Source organism: Salvelinus sp. IW2-2015, linkage group LG33 (genome assembly GCF_002910315.2).
Source record: "Salvelinus sp. IW2-2015 linkage group LG33, ASM291031v2, whole genome shotgun sequence".
Lineage (NCBI taxonomy): Eukaryota > Metazoa > Chordata > Actinopteri > Salmoniformes > Salmonidae > Salvelinus > Salvelinus sp. IW2-2015.
The window spans coordinates 11,515,410-11,534,134 of NC_036872.1; the positions used below are offsets into that span (position 1 = coordinate 11,515,410).

Below are 18,725 nucleotides of genomic sequence, written 5' to 3' on the forward strand. Positions count from 1 at the left end.
TTTTTATGGATGTATACATAAAATATATATACTCCCCTGAACAACAGTGTCCTTGCTGTTATTCTGTCTGCACTATTTGACATGACTAAGTTAGCCGTAGTTGGCTAGCTAACAAGCAAGGGATAAGAACGTTGCCAGCCAGTATGGCAATGGAACACTTAGAATGAACGACTAGCAACCTTAGATTTGTGTCGGGACTATATTTTGTGGAATTTTTTATGAAAATATGTCAATCCTTATTTGAATATGTTGGTAACCCGTTGTATAAAAGGGATAATGCCGAGAAGCCGGTGTTTGGAGGATATAAGTCGAGGGCCGGACTTCATCTCGGGCTTAACAACACCCATACCAATATATCCTACAAACACTGTCTCCTCGGGCATTATCACTTAAATAATCAACATCCTAAGTTTGAGAAAGCTCAAAATCCACCCTATGCTGCAAGTAAAATCGAGACCCTCTCTAAATCGCAACATTTCTGCATTATGAGAACATTTCTCTCAAAGCACAGCTGATCAAATTGTCAACAAATCATCAAGCCCTTGACTAGGTGAATCAGGTGAGTTAGAAACCTCTGGAAGTCTCAGAGGAGAGGTTTGAGAACCACTGCTCTAGCTAACCTCTAAGTCACCCTCACAGGTTCTGTCACTCTCCACATCTCCTGATGGTCCAGTCCCTAATCAATGCCAACCACCCACAGTTAATATCGGCCAAATTATCCTCCTACCCGACTTCCAAAAGAAATATAAAGAAACATGTAGGACATAACCTGCAGGACTTTTGCCATATTCAACATAAAAACTTCACACACAGGCCAATTAGGCATCTAAAGGCAAGTCTGTTTGTGACAGCCCTTTCACAGACTTTCCTTCACAACCAGACAAGTAAGATGGCGCCGGAGCAGAAGACAGACCGATTGTGTTTTTTTGTTAGTTTATCTACATTGTTTGTAACTTATTTTTTTACTGATTTTGTACATAATATTGCCGCTACCATCTCTTATGACCAAAAATAACTTATAGACATCAGGGCTGCGATTACTCACCACGGACTAGCAGAATCCTTTTTCTTCTTTCATGACTCTGACGAGCCCGAGGCGGAGGATTAACGGCTCCCTCGGGAACAGGCCCCGACCCCAATGATCTGCGTGAAGAGAAGGCGGAGAAAGAGAGGCCGGAGGGCAGGCTGCCTTCTGAGAAGTCGGAGGCGATCGAATAATCCCCCACTCCCCTCAATTCTGCTAGCAAACATGCAATCTTTAAACAATAAAATGGACGAGTTATTGGGAAGATTAAACTACCAACGGGACATTAAAAACCGTAACATCTTATGCTTCACAGAGTCGTGGCTGAAAGACGCCAACATCAACATACGATGTACCGGCAGGATAGAACAGTGGCGTCTGGTAAGACAAGGGGCGGCGGTCTATGTATTTTTGTAAACAACAGCTGGTGCATGAAATCTAAGGAAGTCTCGAGCTATTGCTCGCCTGAGGTAGAGTTTCTCATAATAAGCTGCTGACCACATTATTTACAGAGAGAGTTTTCATCTTTATTCTTTGTAGCTGATTACATACCATCACAGTCAGTGGCTGGCACTACAATAGCATTGAATGAGCTGTATTCCGCCATAAGCAAACATGAAAACGCTCACCCAAAGGCGGCGCTCTTAGTAGCCGGGGACTTTAATGCAGGGAAACTTAAATCAGTTTTACCAAATTTCTATGAGCATGTTAAATGTGCAACCAGAGGGAAAATAACTCTGGACCACCTATACTCCACACATAGAGACGCATACAAAGCTCTCCCTCGCCCTCCATTTGGCAAATCTGACCATAATTCCATCCTCCTGATTCCTGCTTACAAGCAAAAATGAAAGCAGAACGCACCAGTGACTAGATCAATAAAAAGGGTCCAGATGAAGCAGATTCTAAGCTACAGGACTGTTTTGCTAGCACAGACTGGAATATGTTCCGGGATTCCTCCAATGGCATTGAGGAGTATACCACATCTGTCATTGGCATCATCAATAGGTGCAGTGATGACGTCATTCCCACAGTGACCGTACATACATACCCCAACCAGAAGCCATGGATTACAGGCAGCATCCGCACTGAGTTAAAGGTTAGAGATACCGCTTTCAAGGATCAGGACTCTAACCCAGAAGCTTATAAGAAATCCCACTATGCTCTCCGACGAACCATCAAACAGGCAAAGCGTCAATACAGGACTAAGATTGAGTCGTACTACACCGGCTCTGATGCTCGTTGGATGTGGCAGGGCCTGAAAACCATTACAGACTACAAAGGGAAGCACAGCCGAGAGCTGCCCAGTGACACGAGCCTACCGGACGAGCTAAACTACTTCTATGCTCGCTTCGAGGCAAATAACACTGAAACATACATGAGAGCACCAGCTGTACTGGAAGACTGTGTGATCACGCTCTCTGCAGCCGATGTGAGTAAGACCTTTAGACAGGTCAACATTCACAAAGCCCCAGGGCCAGACGGATTACCAGGACGTGTACTGCCAGCATGCGCTGACCAACTAGCAAGTGTATTCACTGACATTTTCAACCTCTCCCTGTCCGAGTCTGTAATACCAACATGTTTCAAGCAGACCAACATAGTGCCTGTGCCCAAGAACACTAAGGTAACCTGCCTAAATGACTATCGACCCGTAGCACTCATGTCAGTAGCCATGAAGTGCTTTGAAAGGCTGGTCATGGCTCACAACACCATCATCCCAGAAACCCTAAACACACTCCAATTTCCATACCGCCCCAACATATCCACAGATGATGCAGTCTCTATTGCACTCCACACTGCCCTTTCCCACCTGGACAAAAGAAACACCTACAGTGGGGAGAACAAGTATTTGATACACTGCCGATTTTGCAGGTTTTCCTACTTACAAAGCATGTAGAGGTCTGTAATTTTTATCATAGGTACACTTCAACTGTGAGAGACGAATCTAAACAAAATAATCCAGGAAAATCACCATTGTATGATTTTTTAAGTAATTCATTTGCATTTTTATGCCATGGACATAAGTATTTGATCAACCTACAACCAGTAAGAATTCCGGCTCTCACAGACCTGTTAGTTTTTCTTTAGAAGCCTCCTGTTCTCCACTCATTACCTGTATGAACTTGCACCTGTTTGAAACTCTATAAGTAATAAAAGACACATAGTCCAAACAAACACAATATCAACAGAAACACAAAACAACATCCAAAACCACTAACTACACAACAAAATAGAGAACCAAGACACAAGAGCGAAAGAACATAAAATGAAAAAAGACAAATCAGAAATAAAAATTGCGAAATAGACACATGCACACAAGAAAAAAAAACAGGTGCTAGCGACCTGCGCGGCTACAGGGGCCACCGACAATTAGGCAAGGCGCTTGGTGAGAAGGCAACAACTGTTGGCGCAATTATTAGAAAAATAGAAGAAAATAGAAGAAGTTAAGATGGATGGGTCAATCACCCTCGGTCTGCGGGCCATGCAAAGGATTCTCACCTCGTGGCGGCATCAATGATTCATGAGGAAGAGTGAGGGACTCAGCCAGAACTACACGAGGACCTGGTCAATGACCTGAAGCAGAGCTGGGACCACAGTCTCAAAGAAAACCATTAGTAACACACTACCGCCGTCATGGATTAAAATCCTGCAGCGCACCACAAGGTCCCCCGCTCAAGCAGGCGCATGTCCAGGCCCGTCTGAAGTGTTGCCAATGACCATCTGGATGATCCAGAGGAGGAATGGGAGAAGGTCATGTGGTCTGATGATTAAAAATAGAGCTTTTTTGGTCTAAACTCCACTCGCCGTGTTTGGAGGAAGAAGAAGGATGAGTACAACCCCAAGAAACACCATCCCAACCGGAAGCATGGAGGTGGAAACATCATTCTTTGGGGATGCTTTTCTGCAAAGGGGACAGGACGACTGCACCGTATTGGAGGAGGATGGATGGGGCCATGTATTGCGAGATCTTAGCCAACAACCTCCTTCCCTCAGTAAGAGCATTGATGATGGGTCGTGGCTGGTGTCTCCAGCATGACAACGACCAGAACACACAGCCAGGGCAACTAAGGAGTGGCTCCGTAAGAAGTATCTCAAGGTCCTGGAGTGGCCTAGCCAGTCTCCAGACCTGAACCCAATAGAAAATCTTTGGAGGGAGCTGAAAGTCCGTATTGCCCAGCGACAGCCCCGAAACCTGAAGGATCTGGAGAAGGTCTGTATGAGGAGTGGGCCAAAATCCCTGCTGCAGTGTGTGCAAACCTGGTCAAGAACTACAGGAAACGTATGATCTCTGTAATTGCAAACAAAGGATTCTGTACCAAATATAAGTTCTGCTTTTCTGATGTATCAAATACTTATGTCATGCAATAAAATGCGAATTAATTACTTAAAAATCATACAATGTGATTTTCGGGAATTTTTTATTTTAGATTCCGTCTCTCACAGTTGAAGTGTACCTATGATAAAAATTACAGACCTCTACATGCTTTGTAAGTAGGAAAATCGGCAAAATCGGCAGTGTATCAAATACTTGTTCTCCCCACTGTATGTGAGAATGCTATTCATTGACTACAGCTCAGCGTTCAACACCATAGTGCCCTCAAAGCTCATCACTAAGCTAAGGACCCTGGGACTAAACACCTCCCTCTGCAACTGGATCCTGGATTTCTTGACGGCCCACCCCCAAGTAGTAAAGGTAGGTAGCAACACATCCGCCACGCTGATCCTCAACACATTGGCCCCTCAGGGGTGCGTGCTCAGTCCCATCCTGTACTCCCTGTTCACTCATGACTGCAAGGCCAGGCCAGGCACGACTCCAACACCATCATTAAATTTGCAGATGACACAACAGTGGTAGGCCTCATCACCGACAACAACGAGACAGCCTATAGGGAGGAGGTCAGAGACCTGGCCGTGTGGTGCCAGGACAACAACCTCTCCCTCAAAGTGATCAAGACAAAGGAGATGATTGTGGACTACAGGAAAAAGAAGACCGAGCATGCCCCCATTCTCATCGATGGGGCTGCAGTGGAGCAGGTTGAGAGCCTCAAGATCCTTGGTGTCCACATCACCAACAAACTAACATGGTCCAAGCACACCATGACAGTCGTGAAGCGGGCACGACAAAACCTATTCCCCCTCAGGAGACTGAAAAGATTTGGCATGGGTACTCAGATCCTCAAAAGGTTGTACAGCTGCACCATCGAGATCATCCTGACTGGTTGCATCACTGCCTGGTATGGAAACTGCTCAGCCTCCGACCGCAAGGCACTACATAGGGTAGCTTCCTGCCATCCAGGACCTCTACACCAGGCGATGTCAGAGGAAGGCCCTAACTGTTCTCTCCACACGGCAAGCGGTACCGGAGCGCCAAGTCGAGGTCCAAGAGGCTTCTAAACAGCTTCTACCCCCAAGCGATAAGACTCCTGAACATCTAGTCAAATGGCTACCCAGACTATTCGCATTGCCCCCCCCCTCCCCTCTCCACACCACTGCCACTCTCTGTTGTCGTCTATGCATAGTCACTTTAATTAACTACCTCAATTAATACTACCTCAACTAACTGGTGCCCCCGCACATTGACTCTGTACTGGCACCCCCTTGTATATATTGTTATTTTATTTTTTATTGCTACTCTTTAATTACTTGTTACTTTCATCTCTTATTCTTATCCGTATTTTTTGAAACTGCACAGTTGGTTAGGGGCTTGCAAGTAAGCATTTCACTGTAAGGTCTACTACACCTGTTGTATTCAGCGCATGTGACTAATAAAATTCGATTTGATTTTGATTTGAACCAACCATTCCACTCCTGGAGTATTCCCAGCATCATTCAGGCCGGGATAACATTCCAGTTAGTCAACGGCATGCAAGTTCCATCTGCTGACTGCCTATAACTGTATAAATGGAAACTGATCACCCCATAGCCCCAATACCCTCCCAGTCAAAAAGGAACAATACTGCCCTAGTCGCTGCAGCTTGCCCAGAACGACCAGTAAGCTGCGAAAGCTGGTCAGGCTACATTACAAAAAATAAATAAAATGTAACAACACCTCACAGCACAGTGCGGACTGTGAAGAAACACACAATGTAATGTAATTGTCACGCCCTGATCTGTTTCACCTGTTCCTGTGATTGTCTCCACCCCCTCCAGGTGTCGCTTATTTCCCACAGTGCATTTATCCCTGTGTTTCCTGTCTCTCTGTGCCAGTTCGTCTTGTACGTTTAAGTCAAGTCAACCAGCATGTTTTTCCCGTACTCCTTTTGCTATTCTCCTTTTTCTAGTCCTCCCGGTTTTGACCCTTGCCTGTTTTCTGGACTTTGTACCCACCTGCCTGACCATTCTGCCTGCCTTGACCAGGGGCCTGTCTGCCACTCTGTACCTCCTGGACTCTGATCTGGTTTTGACCTTTTTACCTGTCCACGACCATTCTCTTGCCTACCCTTTGGATTAATAAACATTTTAAGACTCCAACCATCTGCTTCCTGTGTCTGCATCTGGGTCTCGCCTTGTGTCATAGTAATATTGTTGTATTACACATTTTGTAATGTAGATGTTGAATGATGTATTGTTTTATTTATTTTTTGTGATGTAATTGTTTTAATCTTGTCTGGACCCCAGGAAGAGTATGCCTTGGCAGCAGCCAATGGGGATCCTAATAAATACAAATACTGTCACGACTTCCGCCGAAGTCGGTCCCTCTCCTTGTTCGGGCGGTGTTCGGCGGGCGACATCACCGACCTTCTAGCCATCATTGATCCATTTTTCATTTTCCATTGGTTTTGTCTTGTCTTCCTTCACACCTGGTTCCAATCCCATCATTACATGTTGTGTATTTAACCCTCTGTTTCCCCTCATGTTTTGTCGGAGATTGTTTTAATGTATGTTTGTGCAAGTCATGTGTCGGTGTGCGATGGGTTTTGTACCCACTTATGTTCTTTTTTGTATACAGTATTTTGGTTTTTGGAGTTGTATGAGCACTTATTAAACGACTGCGTTTATACCAAGTTCGTTTTCCTGCGCCTGACTTCCCTGCCACTGACACGCACCCATTACAAATACCACCACTGGCTACTTTGTCTCCTCATCTGGTTAGGACACACATGTCCTGGTCACTTCAAAGACATGGCATACTTAATTTTAGTTTGGAAAAGAGGGCTGTGCATATCTGCTACTAGAGCAGCTGACTGTTGTATTACGGTTGGTTACCTGTAACTTGGTTACACTGCTATGTGCTTCTGTCGTGAAAGATTTTTTATCATATTTTGTGGAATTGCCCATTGTTTATATGCTGTAAGTGTGTGAATGAGATGAAAACATGAACACACATTGAAAAACTAGTTGGCTTGGGCTATTCAAACACAACAGAGGCATGGCAGTGCCATTCCCTAGATATAATGTACCAAGACTATTATGAAACACTTTCAAAGACAGAATAACATTATATAAAATAAACAAGGGCTACTTATATGCTGGCGATGTTGTTTGAGTGAAATCATGTTGGCCATATTGGATTCAGAATAAAATTGTTTTCCACTAACAGTCTTTATAGGCATGAGTGTTGTACACATTTCTGAAAAAGTACTAATTTCAATCATTTATGTTTACAGGTGATTTAACCTCCATCAAATTGTATTATTGCAGCCATATTGGATTTTGGACTCCAGATTCGATTTGAGGCAAAATATAAAGATAATCTGTGATGATTTAATTGAAAGACTAGGGGCTAAAATTACAAAATCCTTTAAGGAACCTTGGACCCCGAAAAAGGTCATTTCGATGTCGGAGCCCACTTGTTTTCCTTAGAGACCAATAGAATAGCCAAAACATCAAAACGCATGTCTAACTGTATGCATTTTTCTCAGGCAGGACCATGCAGTACTGGTTAACGTTCATCATAAATATTCAAATCTGATATTTCCGCCTATTGTATCTGTCTGTTTACAGGTCTATATTTCCAAGATGAATGAAGATATCTTAATGCTGTTTATTTGTGTATTTTGGGCAGACAACGGACTACTTGTATTCCAAATTTGAGCAATATCAGAGCTTGTAATATTGGGTTACATGAGCTTATGTGGCCAACCCCTCTCCACCCAGGCATTATTCCGTGTTGCGTCGTGCATAAGAACAGCCTTTAGCCGTGGTATAAATGGCCATATACCATACCTCCTCGTGCCTTATTGTTTAATTATACCTCGGGTAGGGGTATCTAAAACATTTTGGGGACTTGCCACTAGCCTAAAAAATAGAGAATGGAGTTGTGGTTGAATCCATTATATGGTTGTATTCTCTTTGCTTGTATCCTACTTGTCCCGAAGCCACTCCTGCGTTGTCTTGGCTGTGTGCTTAGGGTCGTTGTCCTGTTGGAAGGTGAAACTTTGGCCCAGTCTGAGGTCCTGAGCACTCTGGAGCAGGTTTTCATCGAAGATCTCTCTGCACTTTGCTCCGTTCATCTTTTCCTCAATCCCGACTAGTCTCCCAGTCCCTGCAGTTGAAAAACATCCACACAGCATGATGCTGCCACCACCATGCTTCACAGTAGGGATGGTGCCAGGATTTCTCCAAACATGACGCGTGGCATTCAGACCAAAGAGTTCAGTCATAGTTTCATCAGACCAGAGAATCCAAGAGGGTTGTCATGTGCCTTTTACTAATCTATGGATTTCACATGACTGGGAATACAGCTATGCATCTATTGGTCATAGTGTCATGCAGCGTGACACATCTCCTTTGCATAGAGTTTATCAGGCTGTTGATTGTGGCCTGTGGAATGTTGTCCCACTTCTCTTCAATCGCCGTGTGAAGTTGCTGAATATTAGCGGGAACTGGAACACAATGTCGTGCACGTCAAACCAGAGCATCCCAAACATGCTCAATGGGTGACCTGTCTGGTGAGTATTCAGGCCATGGAAGAACTGGGACATTTTCAGCTTCCAGGAATTGTGTATAGATCCTTGCAACACGGGGGGCTGTGCATTATCATGCTGAAACATGAGGTGATGACGACGAATGAATGGCACGACAATGGGCCTCAGGATCTCACGTTATCTCCATGCATTCAAATTGACATCGATGAAATGCAATTGTTTTCGTTGTCCATAGCTTATGCCTGCCCATATCATAACCCCACTGCCACCATGGGGTACTCTGTTCACAACATTGATATCAGCAAACCTCTCGCCCAGACGACATCGTACATGTGGTCTGGGGTTATGAGGCTGGTTGTATATACTGCCAAATTCTCTAAAACAACATTGGAGGTGGCTTATGGTAGAGAAATTAACATTCAATTCTCTGGCAACAGCTCTGGTGGACATTTCTGCAGTCAGCATGACAATTGCATGCTCCCTCAGAACTTGAGACATCTTTGGCATCGTGTTGTGACATAACTACACATTTGAGTGGCCTTTTGTCTCCAGCACAAGGTGCACCTGTGTAAAGAACATGATGTTTAAACAGCTTCTTGATATGCCACACCTGTCAGGTGGATGGATTATCTTGGCAAAGGAGTAATGCTCACTAACAGGCATGTAAACAAATTTGTGCACATCATTTTAAAGTATTAAGCCTTTTGTGCGTATGTAAATGTCTGGGATATTTTATTTCCGCTCATGAAACCAACAGTTTACATGTTGCGTTTATATTTTTGTCAGTGTATATTGGGTATCATGTGTATATTTATGTAGTATATACAGGGCACATTTGTAAAAGAGACCTAGGTCTTAATGTGTCTGCCCTGTTAAAATTAAGGTTAAATAAACCATTTTTAATTGACTGGTTTCCTTATATGAACTGTAACTCGGTAAAATCTTGTAGTTAAGAGTGCCCACTGAACAACACCATAACCCCTAGAAACATTCAGGGGGGAAAAAACTAATAGAAGACGTAAGGAAAAAATGAAGTGCTACTATGATAGACAAATCTCTTTTATTAACACGATATTATGACCATTCACTAGTGTAGCACTTTGAGTTCCAATGTTTTGGAACTGTCAATTCAATGACAGCGTGCATTGATACTTTAAATTGTATTCACACAACCATTCTTAACAAAATCACATGAATTACATACTTATTTTTAGAAAGGTGGAAAAAGAGTATTAACATCATTTTTCATGTCTTTTCAAAGAACTATAATTCCAAGAGGACATTAGTGCACACTTACAAATGTACAGCTTGAGTTATCAAAACAACATTTAAAAACATACCACAGTTCCTGTTTCTCCTGGTTCTTTATGTTTAAAGGTTCACCTGTATAGAAAGTGTCAGTGTTGTGTAGATGTGCTCAGTGCATTAGTTTTTAACAGCTTTACCTGTATTACAAGTGCATCAGTAACCCATAGTATACCCACATGGTATAAACAGAACATTAAATCAGCCAACAACAAAATATTATTTTGGAACTATTCAATTATCATTATGGGCCAAATATTATTTTGGAACTATTCAATTATCATTATGGGCCAAAACATGTTCTCACATTTGAATAATGCAAAAAAATAATACATACAAAAAGTGTGTTTCGTTATGTTTGTGTAATCGTTCTTATCTAGAAGTAAAATTTACAAATATCTCAGGTTCATAAATATTTTCTTGAATGTGTGAATTGATTTACTCCAGTGAAAAGAACTAGTAAAAGTACCATTAAAAGGTCGCTTAAGAGGTCCAGCATTCATTCAGGATGCCCAACAGGCCCAAAGCCCAGACTGCCGGACCCGCTACTAAGTCAGAGTAGAGCATAATAATCAGCCACAACCATTATACTTTTTCAAGTAAGAGAAAGCGATAGATTATCCCATTTTAAAGGACCATCCAGAGAACTATCGATCACAAGGTATCATGAGACCCTCCAAATTGTACTCCTGTCCTTGCTGAGGTTATATTTGGCGTTGATGTTAAGTTGGTCTATTGTAGCTTTATTGTTCTGGAGTCCCTTTGAAACGTGCCTGGATCTGCTCCAGAGTCTTGCCTTTGGTCTCCGGGACAAAGATGATGGTGAAGACTATGTTGAGCGCACAACACCCAGAGAACAGCCAGAAGGTTCCAGCACTGGTTAGGATATCCTGAAATACATTTTCATGGATTGTTATTACAATATCCAAATACATCCTTACAGTTACCAGTATTACCTTATAGACCTCTGAGCTCATCCTCTAAAATGTATTGACTGACACTACACATGAACTGCAGAGGAAACTTCTTTGTTCAGTGCATTAAGTGTCTATCTGTATACATAGCAATGTTTGTATATCTGTAATAAAAAGGTTGTTAAAGTTCGCATATAGACATTTGTGTCTCTGCTTGGCTAAGAAAATTGCAAACCAGTAAAACCACAACTGCAAAATGGCTTCCTCACAAGCCCTCTTTATCTGCCTTTTCAACATCTCTTTATCCCCCACATCTGCCATATAGGATTCCCAAAATCAACACCAACTCACCATCAGGTTCTGGAAGGTCTTGGTGATAACGAAGGCAGAGCCCCAGTTGGTGAGGACACAAACAGAGCTGGCAAACCCCTTTACTCGCGTGGGAAAGATCTCTGACATCACCAGCCAGGGGATGGGACCCCAACCAAGAGAGAAACCTGAATTGACCACAAGGTATGACGATTAGAATAAGTTTCACACAAAGCAAAATGTCAGATCTGAATTTAAAATATAAATGGCTATACGGTTGATAGTAAGTTCAAAACACATGGAAGAATTTACAGGTGACTAAACCAACTATACTCTAAAAGAAACATTACTAGGCAATGCAGACAATTCATTTGTTTTTATCTAGCCAGGATAGTTTGCTGGGCCCCAATAGTCACAATTTAAGAGTGGGGTTCACCTGTGATGAAGAAGCCCATGCTGGACAGTGCGAGCCATGACAGATCAGCCGCAGGGTTCTGAGCAAGGGGACTCTCTACTAGGCAGAGTCCTGAGGAGTTACCATGGGTTTCACTGGACAACTTGAAGTAGACACCAAAGGCAGCAGTGCTTAGACACATAAAAACTCCTTAATAGAGAAAGAGAGGAAGAGAGAGAAAGAGAACGGACATTTCTTTTCACAATTGAACATGGATTTTCAGGTAGTTGGGGCCCAGTTTGGGTGATGGGTGTGGTAATTTGATGTCAAGCTTGACACTGCCTTATTTCCACCCTACAATTTTGGAGAGGGATTGCCACAAAGGACTCTATTGATGCATTATAAAATCCGTGGAGGAAGAAAGATAAGTAAGTGATAACACGCAGACAGAGGGACACTTGTGAGACATAAGCACCAGAGAGGATGAGGAGAAGCTTCCTTCCAGCGCGGTCCATGACCAATGCTGCTACTGCAGTGAATACTACCTGGGTTGCTGCTACTACCACCGTAGCAACATTGCTGTTCTGAAAAACAAATAATCACCTGTTATTTTATTACATATAACCGCACTGGTATGTCAATATCATAGTATCTATAGTACTTAGATAATCACATTACAGTTTATGAAGAGTAATGAGATTAAAATACATCAAACCAATGAATCTTAAAACAAATTAAATCATAAAAAGATTACAATAAATAAAGCATTGGTCGGTCCAGCTGCCAAAATACCGATAACACTGAACAATTCTTACCTTAAAGTGGGCCTTCTCAAAGATAGTCTCAGCATAGAACATGATGGCGTTGATCCCGGTGAGCTGCTGGAAGAGCATCAACATGATGCCCACTCCAAGGGGCTTGTATACTCCAGGGTCCTTAAGATCAGCCATCCCAAAACTACCTCCCTGGTTTAACACAAAGCACACAGTCATCTCTTATGCCATTTAACATGGGTCAGATGTGTTAGCATGCTTCTTGGTTCCAGATTCTCCTCAGACTAAATCCACAACGTAGAGGACAACCGTTTCTCAGCTCTGTCAAGTTTCTCTCTGCTCTGGTTCCCTACAGTAGTGGGGCTGACCTAAATATACTTTCTCAGACACATAACCGTGCAGGTGAAGAGAGGTCCCGCGATAAAAATTGTAAGACTGTTCCTACTGATTTGGTTAAGTGCAACACAGAGGTGTGACTCTCTCTCCCTACCTGAGTATTATTCTACAATCAATACCTTTGTCTCATACATTGTGAAATGGCATAATGCCTTTCTTAAAGCAAGTCTTATACTTCATGATCACTAGGGAATACGCAAAGCTCACCTGGTCGTCAGAAGCATCCTCAATGCGGGCACACTCCCACTCTGCAGGGGCATCTGGCCCCCTCAGAAAGCGCAGTGCCTCCTCAGCTTCCCTCCGTTTACCCTGAGACAGCAGGAACCTGGGCGTCTCAGGCATGAAACACATGAACACCATCATCAGGGTGGGAGGGATGGAGCAGCAGATCGCTAGCCAGCGCCAGTCCAGTGACAGCCCTGGGAAGCATCTACGTTTAAGTAATTTAGCAGGCGCCCTTATCCAGAGCGACTTACAGTTAGTGCATTCATCTTAAGATAGCTACATGTAGGTGGGACAAACACATATCTCAGTCATAGTAAGTACATTTTCCTCAATAAAGTAGCTATCAGCAAAGTCAGAGCTAGTCAGAGGGGGGAAAGTCAAGTGTGAGTGTTAGTTCATGAAAGGTGGGGTGAGTAGGGGGTGTGAGGGGGAGGGTGATGGAGGGATTATTTAAGATACTCCTTGAAAAGGTAAGGTTTCAGATGTTTTCGGGAAGATGAGCAGGGACTCTGCTGTCCTAGCTTCAGGGGGAAGCTGGTTCCAACATTGGGGTACCAGGACAGAGAAGACCTTGGACTGGGCTGAGTGGGAGCTGCCCTCCCGTAGGGGTGGGAGGGCCATGAGACCAGAGGTGGAAGAACGGAGTGCTCGGGTTGGGATGTAGGGATTGAGCATAGCTTGAAGGTAGCGAGGGGCAGTTCCTCTTGCTGCTCCGTAGTCAAGTACCATGTTCTTGTAGTGGATGTGAGCTTCGACTGGAAGCCAGTGGAGCGTGCGGAGGAGCGGGGTGACATGGGAAGGTTGAACGCCAGGCAGGCTGCAGCGTTCTGGATAAATAGCAGGGGTTTGATGGCACCCAGCCAACAGAGAGTTGCAGTAGTCCAGACGCGAGATGACAAGTGCCTGGACTAGGACCTGTGCCGCTTCCTGTGTGAGGTAGGGTCGTACTCTACGGATGTTGTAGAGCATGAACCTGTAGGAGTGAGTCACTGGAAGCAGAGAGACAGTAGAGTATGGAATGTGAGAAGGCAGTAGTGTGATGACCCTAGTAGAGTCATTCCGTGTGAAAAGAAACTATTAAGGTCTGGATTCCACAGCTGTGTCGTTGATATTACATAATTGTATGTATTATTTTTTTTACAGGGAAACTCCAGAACATGAACAATGAAAATGTAGAATGTTGATTATTAGTATCCATCACTAGCCTAGCACGAATTAGATCAGGATGGTTCGTACTAGGCAAATCCATCACCCCGGTTCATTAAATTGAAATTCATATTTAGAAGAGCATATACAGGAATTGAGTTAATGAAACGTTTCTTCCGTTCAACATTCCTCAGCCAGAGACCATTTGCCTCTAAATATTAGAGACTATGGAGACAAAACAGCCAACCGCTCCTGCAATGGTACTGTCTATTGAGGAAGTAAATGGAGAAACATGCATGGTATGTCGGTAACTAGATTAGGCATAGCGGTGGCTTGTGAGGCCGGCATAAATGAGAGCACTCTCAGTTAGTTGGGTGGAATCTTGATCATGCCTGGCGATGATAATCACATGACAATACCGATTGCAGCTGAATAGCCTTTGATGGTGGTTTGTACCTTGAACAAAACACCCCATCATTAAAACATTGACCTCTACAACTACCTCTACCCGTATGACTACTGCTGTAACCTCTGTCATAAAATTGTACAACACTGACAAACCCTTAATGACATGGTCAGATGCTTGTCAAATCCTGTCTGCTGACCAGAAACAGTATACAAATGGCATATAGAATTTCTCATGAGATTCAAACCAATAAATCATAACATCCAAATGCTGCTAACAAATGGACATCTGTGGCGTACCTGCTATATATACTCCCATGATTCCTGTGACCACCATGAGTTGAACACAGGAGCCCATTGCCCCACGGACACGCTCATGGGCCATCTCTGAGATGTACAGCTAGAGCACAGAGGAAGAGAAAAAGTATGTTCACACAGGAAGAGTACGCAGCATGACATATTGCTAGAAGCGATAAAACAACGTAAAATAGGAATATATGAGGAAATTAACTAATTAGAATGCATGCATTCATTCATACAGTCATGCATCTTGGTCGTCATGCATCTTGGTCAATTTAAGCAGATAGCATCAGAGTAGACATTCCATAGTACTTACTGGGACCACTAGAGATGTAACCCCACTTGCCAGTCCTGTGAGGACCCTTCCAAGATACAGCATCCAGACATTCTGAGCAGCAATGATGATAGTAAAACCAAAGATATAAGGTATGGAGCAGAACATAAGACTCAGCTTCCTCCCGATCTTGTCCACCATCCAACCGCCGAGTAGACCCCCTATAGCAGCTCCTATCGTCACGATAGACTGCAAAACAGAAAACAGAACAGAGTCAATTAAATGGATAATGTCCACTTTAATCCACTCAGGAATGATTAGGGCCCTGACCTGACCAGGAAAAAAACTCTGAGTCCGTGTTATAGCATGACAATGATCCAAAGCTCATCCTGGTTGGGTTATGAGGGGGGGGGGGGAAATCAGGGCCCCATGACAAGAATGTTATCTTACCCCAAACCAGGAAGCCTCTTCTTTGTCTAGTTGTAATCTCGGGTCAGTGATTGTGCTTAGTTCAGGGATAGCAGGGGAGCTGTACCCTAACACAAACCCAAAACTCAGGGGGCCAAGGACTGCTGCAAAAGTGGCGAGGTACAGCTTTCCATTCTTCACCTTGCTGTTGAAAATATAGAACAAGTGGGGTTACAAAATCAGCTTTATTGTAACAACACTATTTACATGCAAGACAACACCAACCCAACAAAACTAGACCATGTTTTTAGTAAAGACTACAGTATGCTACTGCTGTCAAGTAAGCAGACACTCGCAAAATGCAGTCAAGCCATCCCCCTGAATTTGGGTGCTCGAATACACAAGACTTTACCGGCGTCACTTGTTTTCTGGTAGGGAAACTGAGTCGGATGCACAGATGGAGACGATATCTACAAATCATTCCAAGCAAACAGTTTGAAGCGCACATTCAATATTCCACAAAAATCATACCAAAACGTATATTTCAGTTTCGCACCTTATCAAAAATGACTTTATCACGGGTAGAGTGAGGCTGCAGTAGCCTACCAGGAGTGCTGTTTAGCAAATATTAAATTGTGAAAGAGTTTAAGCGCAAATTAATTACTTAAAAATCATAATGTCATTTTCTGGATTTTTGTTTTAGATTCTGTCTCTCACAGTTGAAGTGTACCTATGATAAAAATTAAAGACCTCTACATGCTTTGTAAGTAGGAAAACCTGCAAAATCGGCAGTGTATCAAATACTTGTTCTCCCCACTGAATATACTAGGCAGTGTCAGATGGAAGCCCATAAAATTGTCGAAGACTCCAGTCACCCAAGTCATAGACTGTTCTCTCTGCTACCGCACAGCAAGAGGTGCCAGAGCGCCAAGTCTAGAACCAAAAGGCTCCTTAACAGCTTCTACCCCCATGCCATAACACTGCTGAACAATTAATCAAATGGCCACCCAGACTGTTTACATTGAACCCCCAACCCATTTGTTTTTACACTGCTGCTACTCGCTATTTATTATCCATGCATAGTCACTCTACCCCTACCTACATGTACAAATTACCTCGACTAACATGTAACGTACCCCCGCACATTGACTCGGTACCGGTACCCCCTGTATATAGCCTCGTTATTGTTATTTATTTGTGTTACTTTTTTATAATTTTTTACTTTAGTTTATTTCGTAAATATTTTCTTAAATCTTTCTTGAACTGCATTATTGGCTAAGGGCTTGTAAGTAAGCATTTCCTGGTATGGTCTACTCCTGTTGTATTCGGCGCATGTGACAAATACATTTTGATTTGATCATGCTGGGTGGTATAGGGCCACCAAAGATATTGGGTTAAAACTTTTCTTGCCATAATCATAACACAAACTTACTCAAGATATTCGTCCTGCTCCGACCTCACTCCTGTCTCTTCTTCTCCATATTCTGCATCAAGCAATCGTGTTGACTCATGATTTTGGATTTCCATCATGTTTTGTCCTGTTGTTTGCGGTCACTTAACAAAGGCCAGGGATGCTGGACATGCAGAGCCAGCGAAAATCTTTACCAAAAACTCTTCGCGAAGGGAAGACCGCCGCACGCGAGACTACAAACCCTCAATTCAACAAGAATATTCTCAGGAAATTATGAAAAACATAATGATATTAATATTTTTGTTAGCAAAATATGTCAACTGACCGACCGGACGGTTATTGTCAAATTGGGTCATATGCTTTCACAGAATCAGCTGATTCGCATTCTTGCTATAAATTCATGTTTCCGGTTCCGTTTTAAAAAATGAAAGTTGCAGCCGTTCCCAGGGTGTTCCGTATAAAGATAATGTAATCATATTTTGAAACAAAGTACAAGAAGTTGGTGAATGGAGTGCTGATAGACAATCGTTGATGGATATTTATAGAGCTCTGATCAGGACAACACTTGATTACGAGTGTATAGTTTATGGAACAGCGCCGAAGACTTTGCTTCAGAGGCTGGACAGAATCCAGTATATAGCTTTAAGGATGTGTATTGGTGCATTTAAGCCGTCGTTTTAAAATAAGACTAACCGACTTTCCTAGTTAAATAAAGGTTAAATAAAAAATATTTTTAAAATTATCAACATCTGTATGTGCCTTACTAGTGGAGGCAGGTGAAATACCTTTGGAAATACGGCATAAAAACCCAATAAGCATTTTCTTAAGTTGAAAGGCTGCCATTGAACATTGAGTTTGACATGTCAACAGGTTGATGTAGTTTTGACATTAATGTATATTAGCTACTTTAATCACAATATGATTTCTGAAGATGAGTTGAGTTTACCGTAAGGGGCATTCACCTAGATTTAGCAATTTGCAGCTATGGAGAAGAGGCAATACCAATAGCAGTATCAATTTTCAAAGCCTGTGACTTGCTTCGCCAAAGCAAGTCATATTTGGGCTCCCGAGTGGCGCAGCTGTCTAAGGCACGGCATCTCAATGCTAGAGGCGTCACTACAGACACCCTGGTTCAAATCCAGGCTGTATCACAATTGGGAGTGCTGTAGGGCGGTGCACAATTGGCCTATTGTCGTCTGGGTTTGGCCAGTGTAGGCTGTCATTGTAACTAAGAATTTGTTCTAACTGACTTGCCTTGTTAAATAAAAAAACACAGCAGAAACAGGTACAGGTACAGTCTGATTTGTATAAAATAATTATCTGAAGTTGTCATGTGTTCTGACTTCCAGCTCTATGTGAGCCAGGTGGAGGCTTATCTACAGATGTGTGACTTCCAGTCTACAGCCATCAGCTGCAGACATGGCTGCCTCAGGCTAAGGCCATCCACAAACCTCTGGCCTGCTGTGATCTTCTTAGAACAGTCTGGGAAAACATTCAGACATAATGATCATCCCTACACAGTCAAGCGCGCACGCAGCACTATTGAAATACCTCTTGCTTTCACTTGAAA

At 43.0% G+C, this 18,725-nt stretch overlaps 1 protein-coding gene across 1 annotated transcript; it reads right to left on the reverse strand.

Moving 5' to 3' along the window:
- Window positions 1-9,936: 9,936 nt before the first annotated feature.
- LOC111957789 (solute carrier family 2, facilitated glucose transporter member 8) lies at window positions 9,937-17,664 on the reverse strand. Its single transcript, XM_023978795.2, has 10 exons — window positions 17,177-17,664; window positions 15,787-15,949; window positions 15,379-15,585; window positions 15,063-15,162; window positions 13,194-13,405; window positions 12,633-12,782; window positions 12,293-12,401; window positions 11,860-12,027; window positions 11,466-11,611; window positions 9,937-11,090 (listed from the first exon to the last, which is right to left on the reverse strand). The coding sequence occupies exons 1-10, from the start codon at window positions 17,272-17,274 to the stop codon at window positions 10,944-10,946; spliced, it is 1,500 nt and encodes a 499-aa protein (XP_023834563.1). The 5' UTR covers window positions 17,275-17,664; the 3' UTR covers window positions 9,937-10,943.
- Window positions 17,665-18,725: the final 1,061 nt, after the last annotated feature.

Coding starts and splice junctions, on each gene's coding strand:
- LOC111957789 (XM_023978795.2), bottom strand. CDS start 17,274: ATGATGGAAATCCAAAATCATGAGTCAACACGATTGCTTGATGCAGAA. Junction 13,406..15,062: donor CATGGGAGTATATATAGCAG/GTACGCCACAGA, acceptor GATGCTTCCCAG/GGCTGTCACTGGACTGGCGC. Junction 12,402..12,632: donor TTGAGAAGGCCCACTTTAAG/GTAAGAATTGTT, acceptor TTTGTTTTTCAG/AACAGCAATGTTGCTACGGT.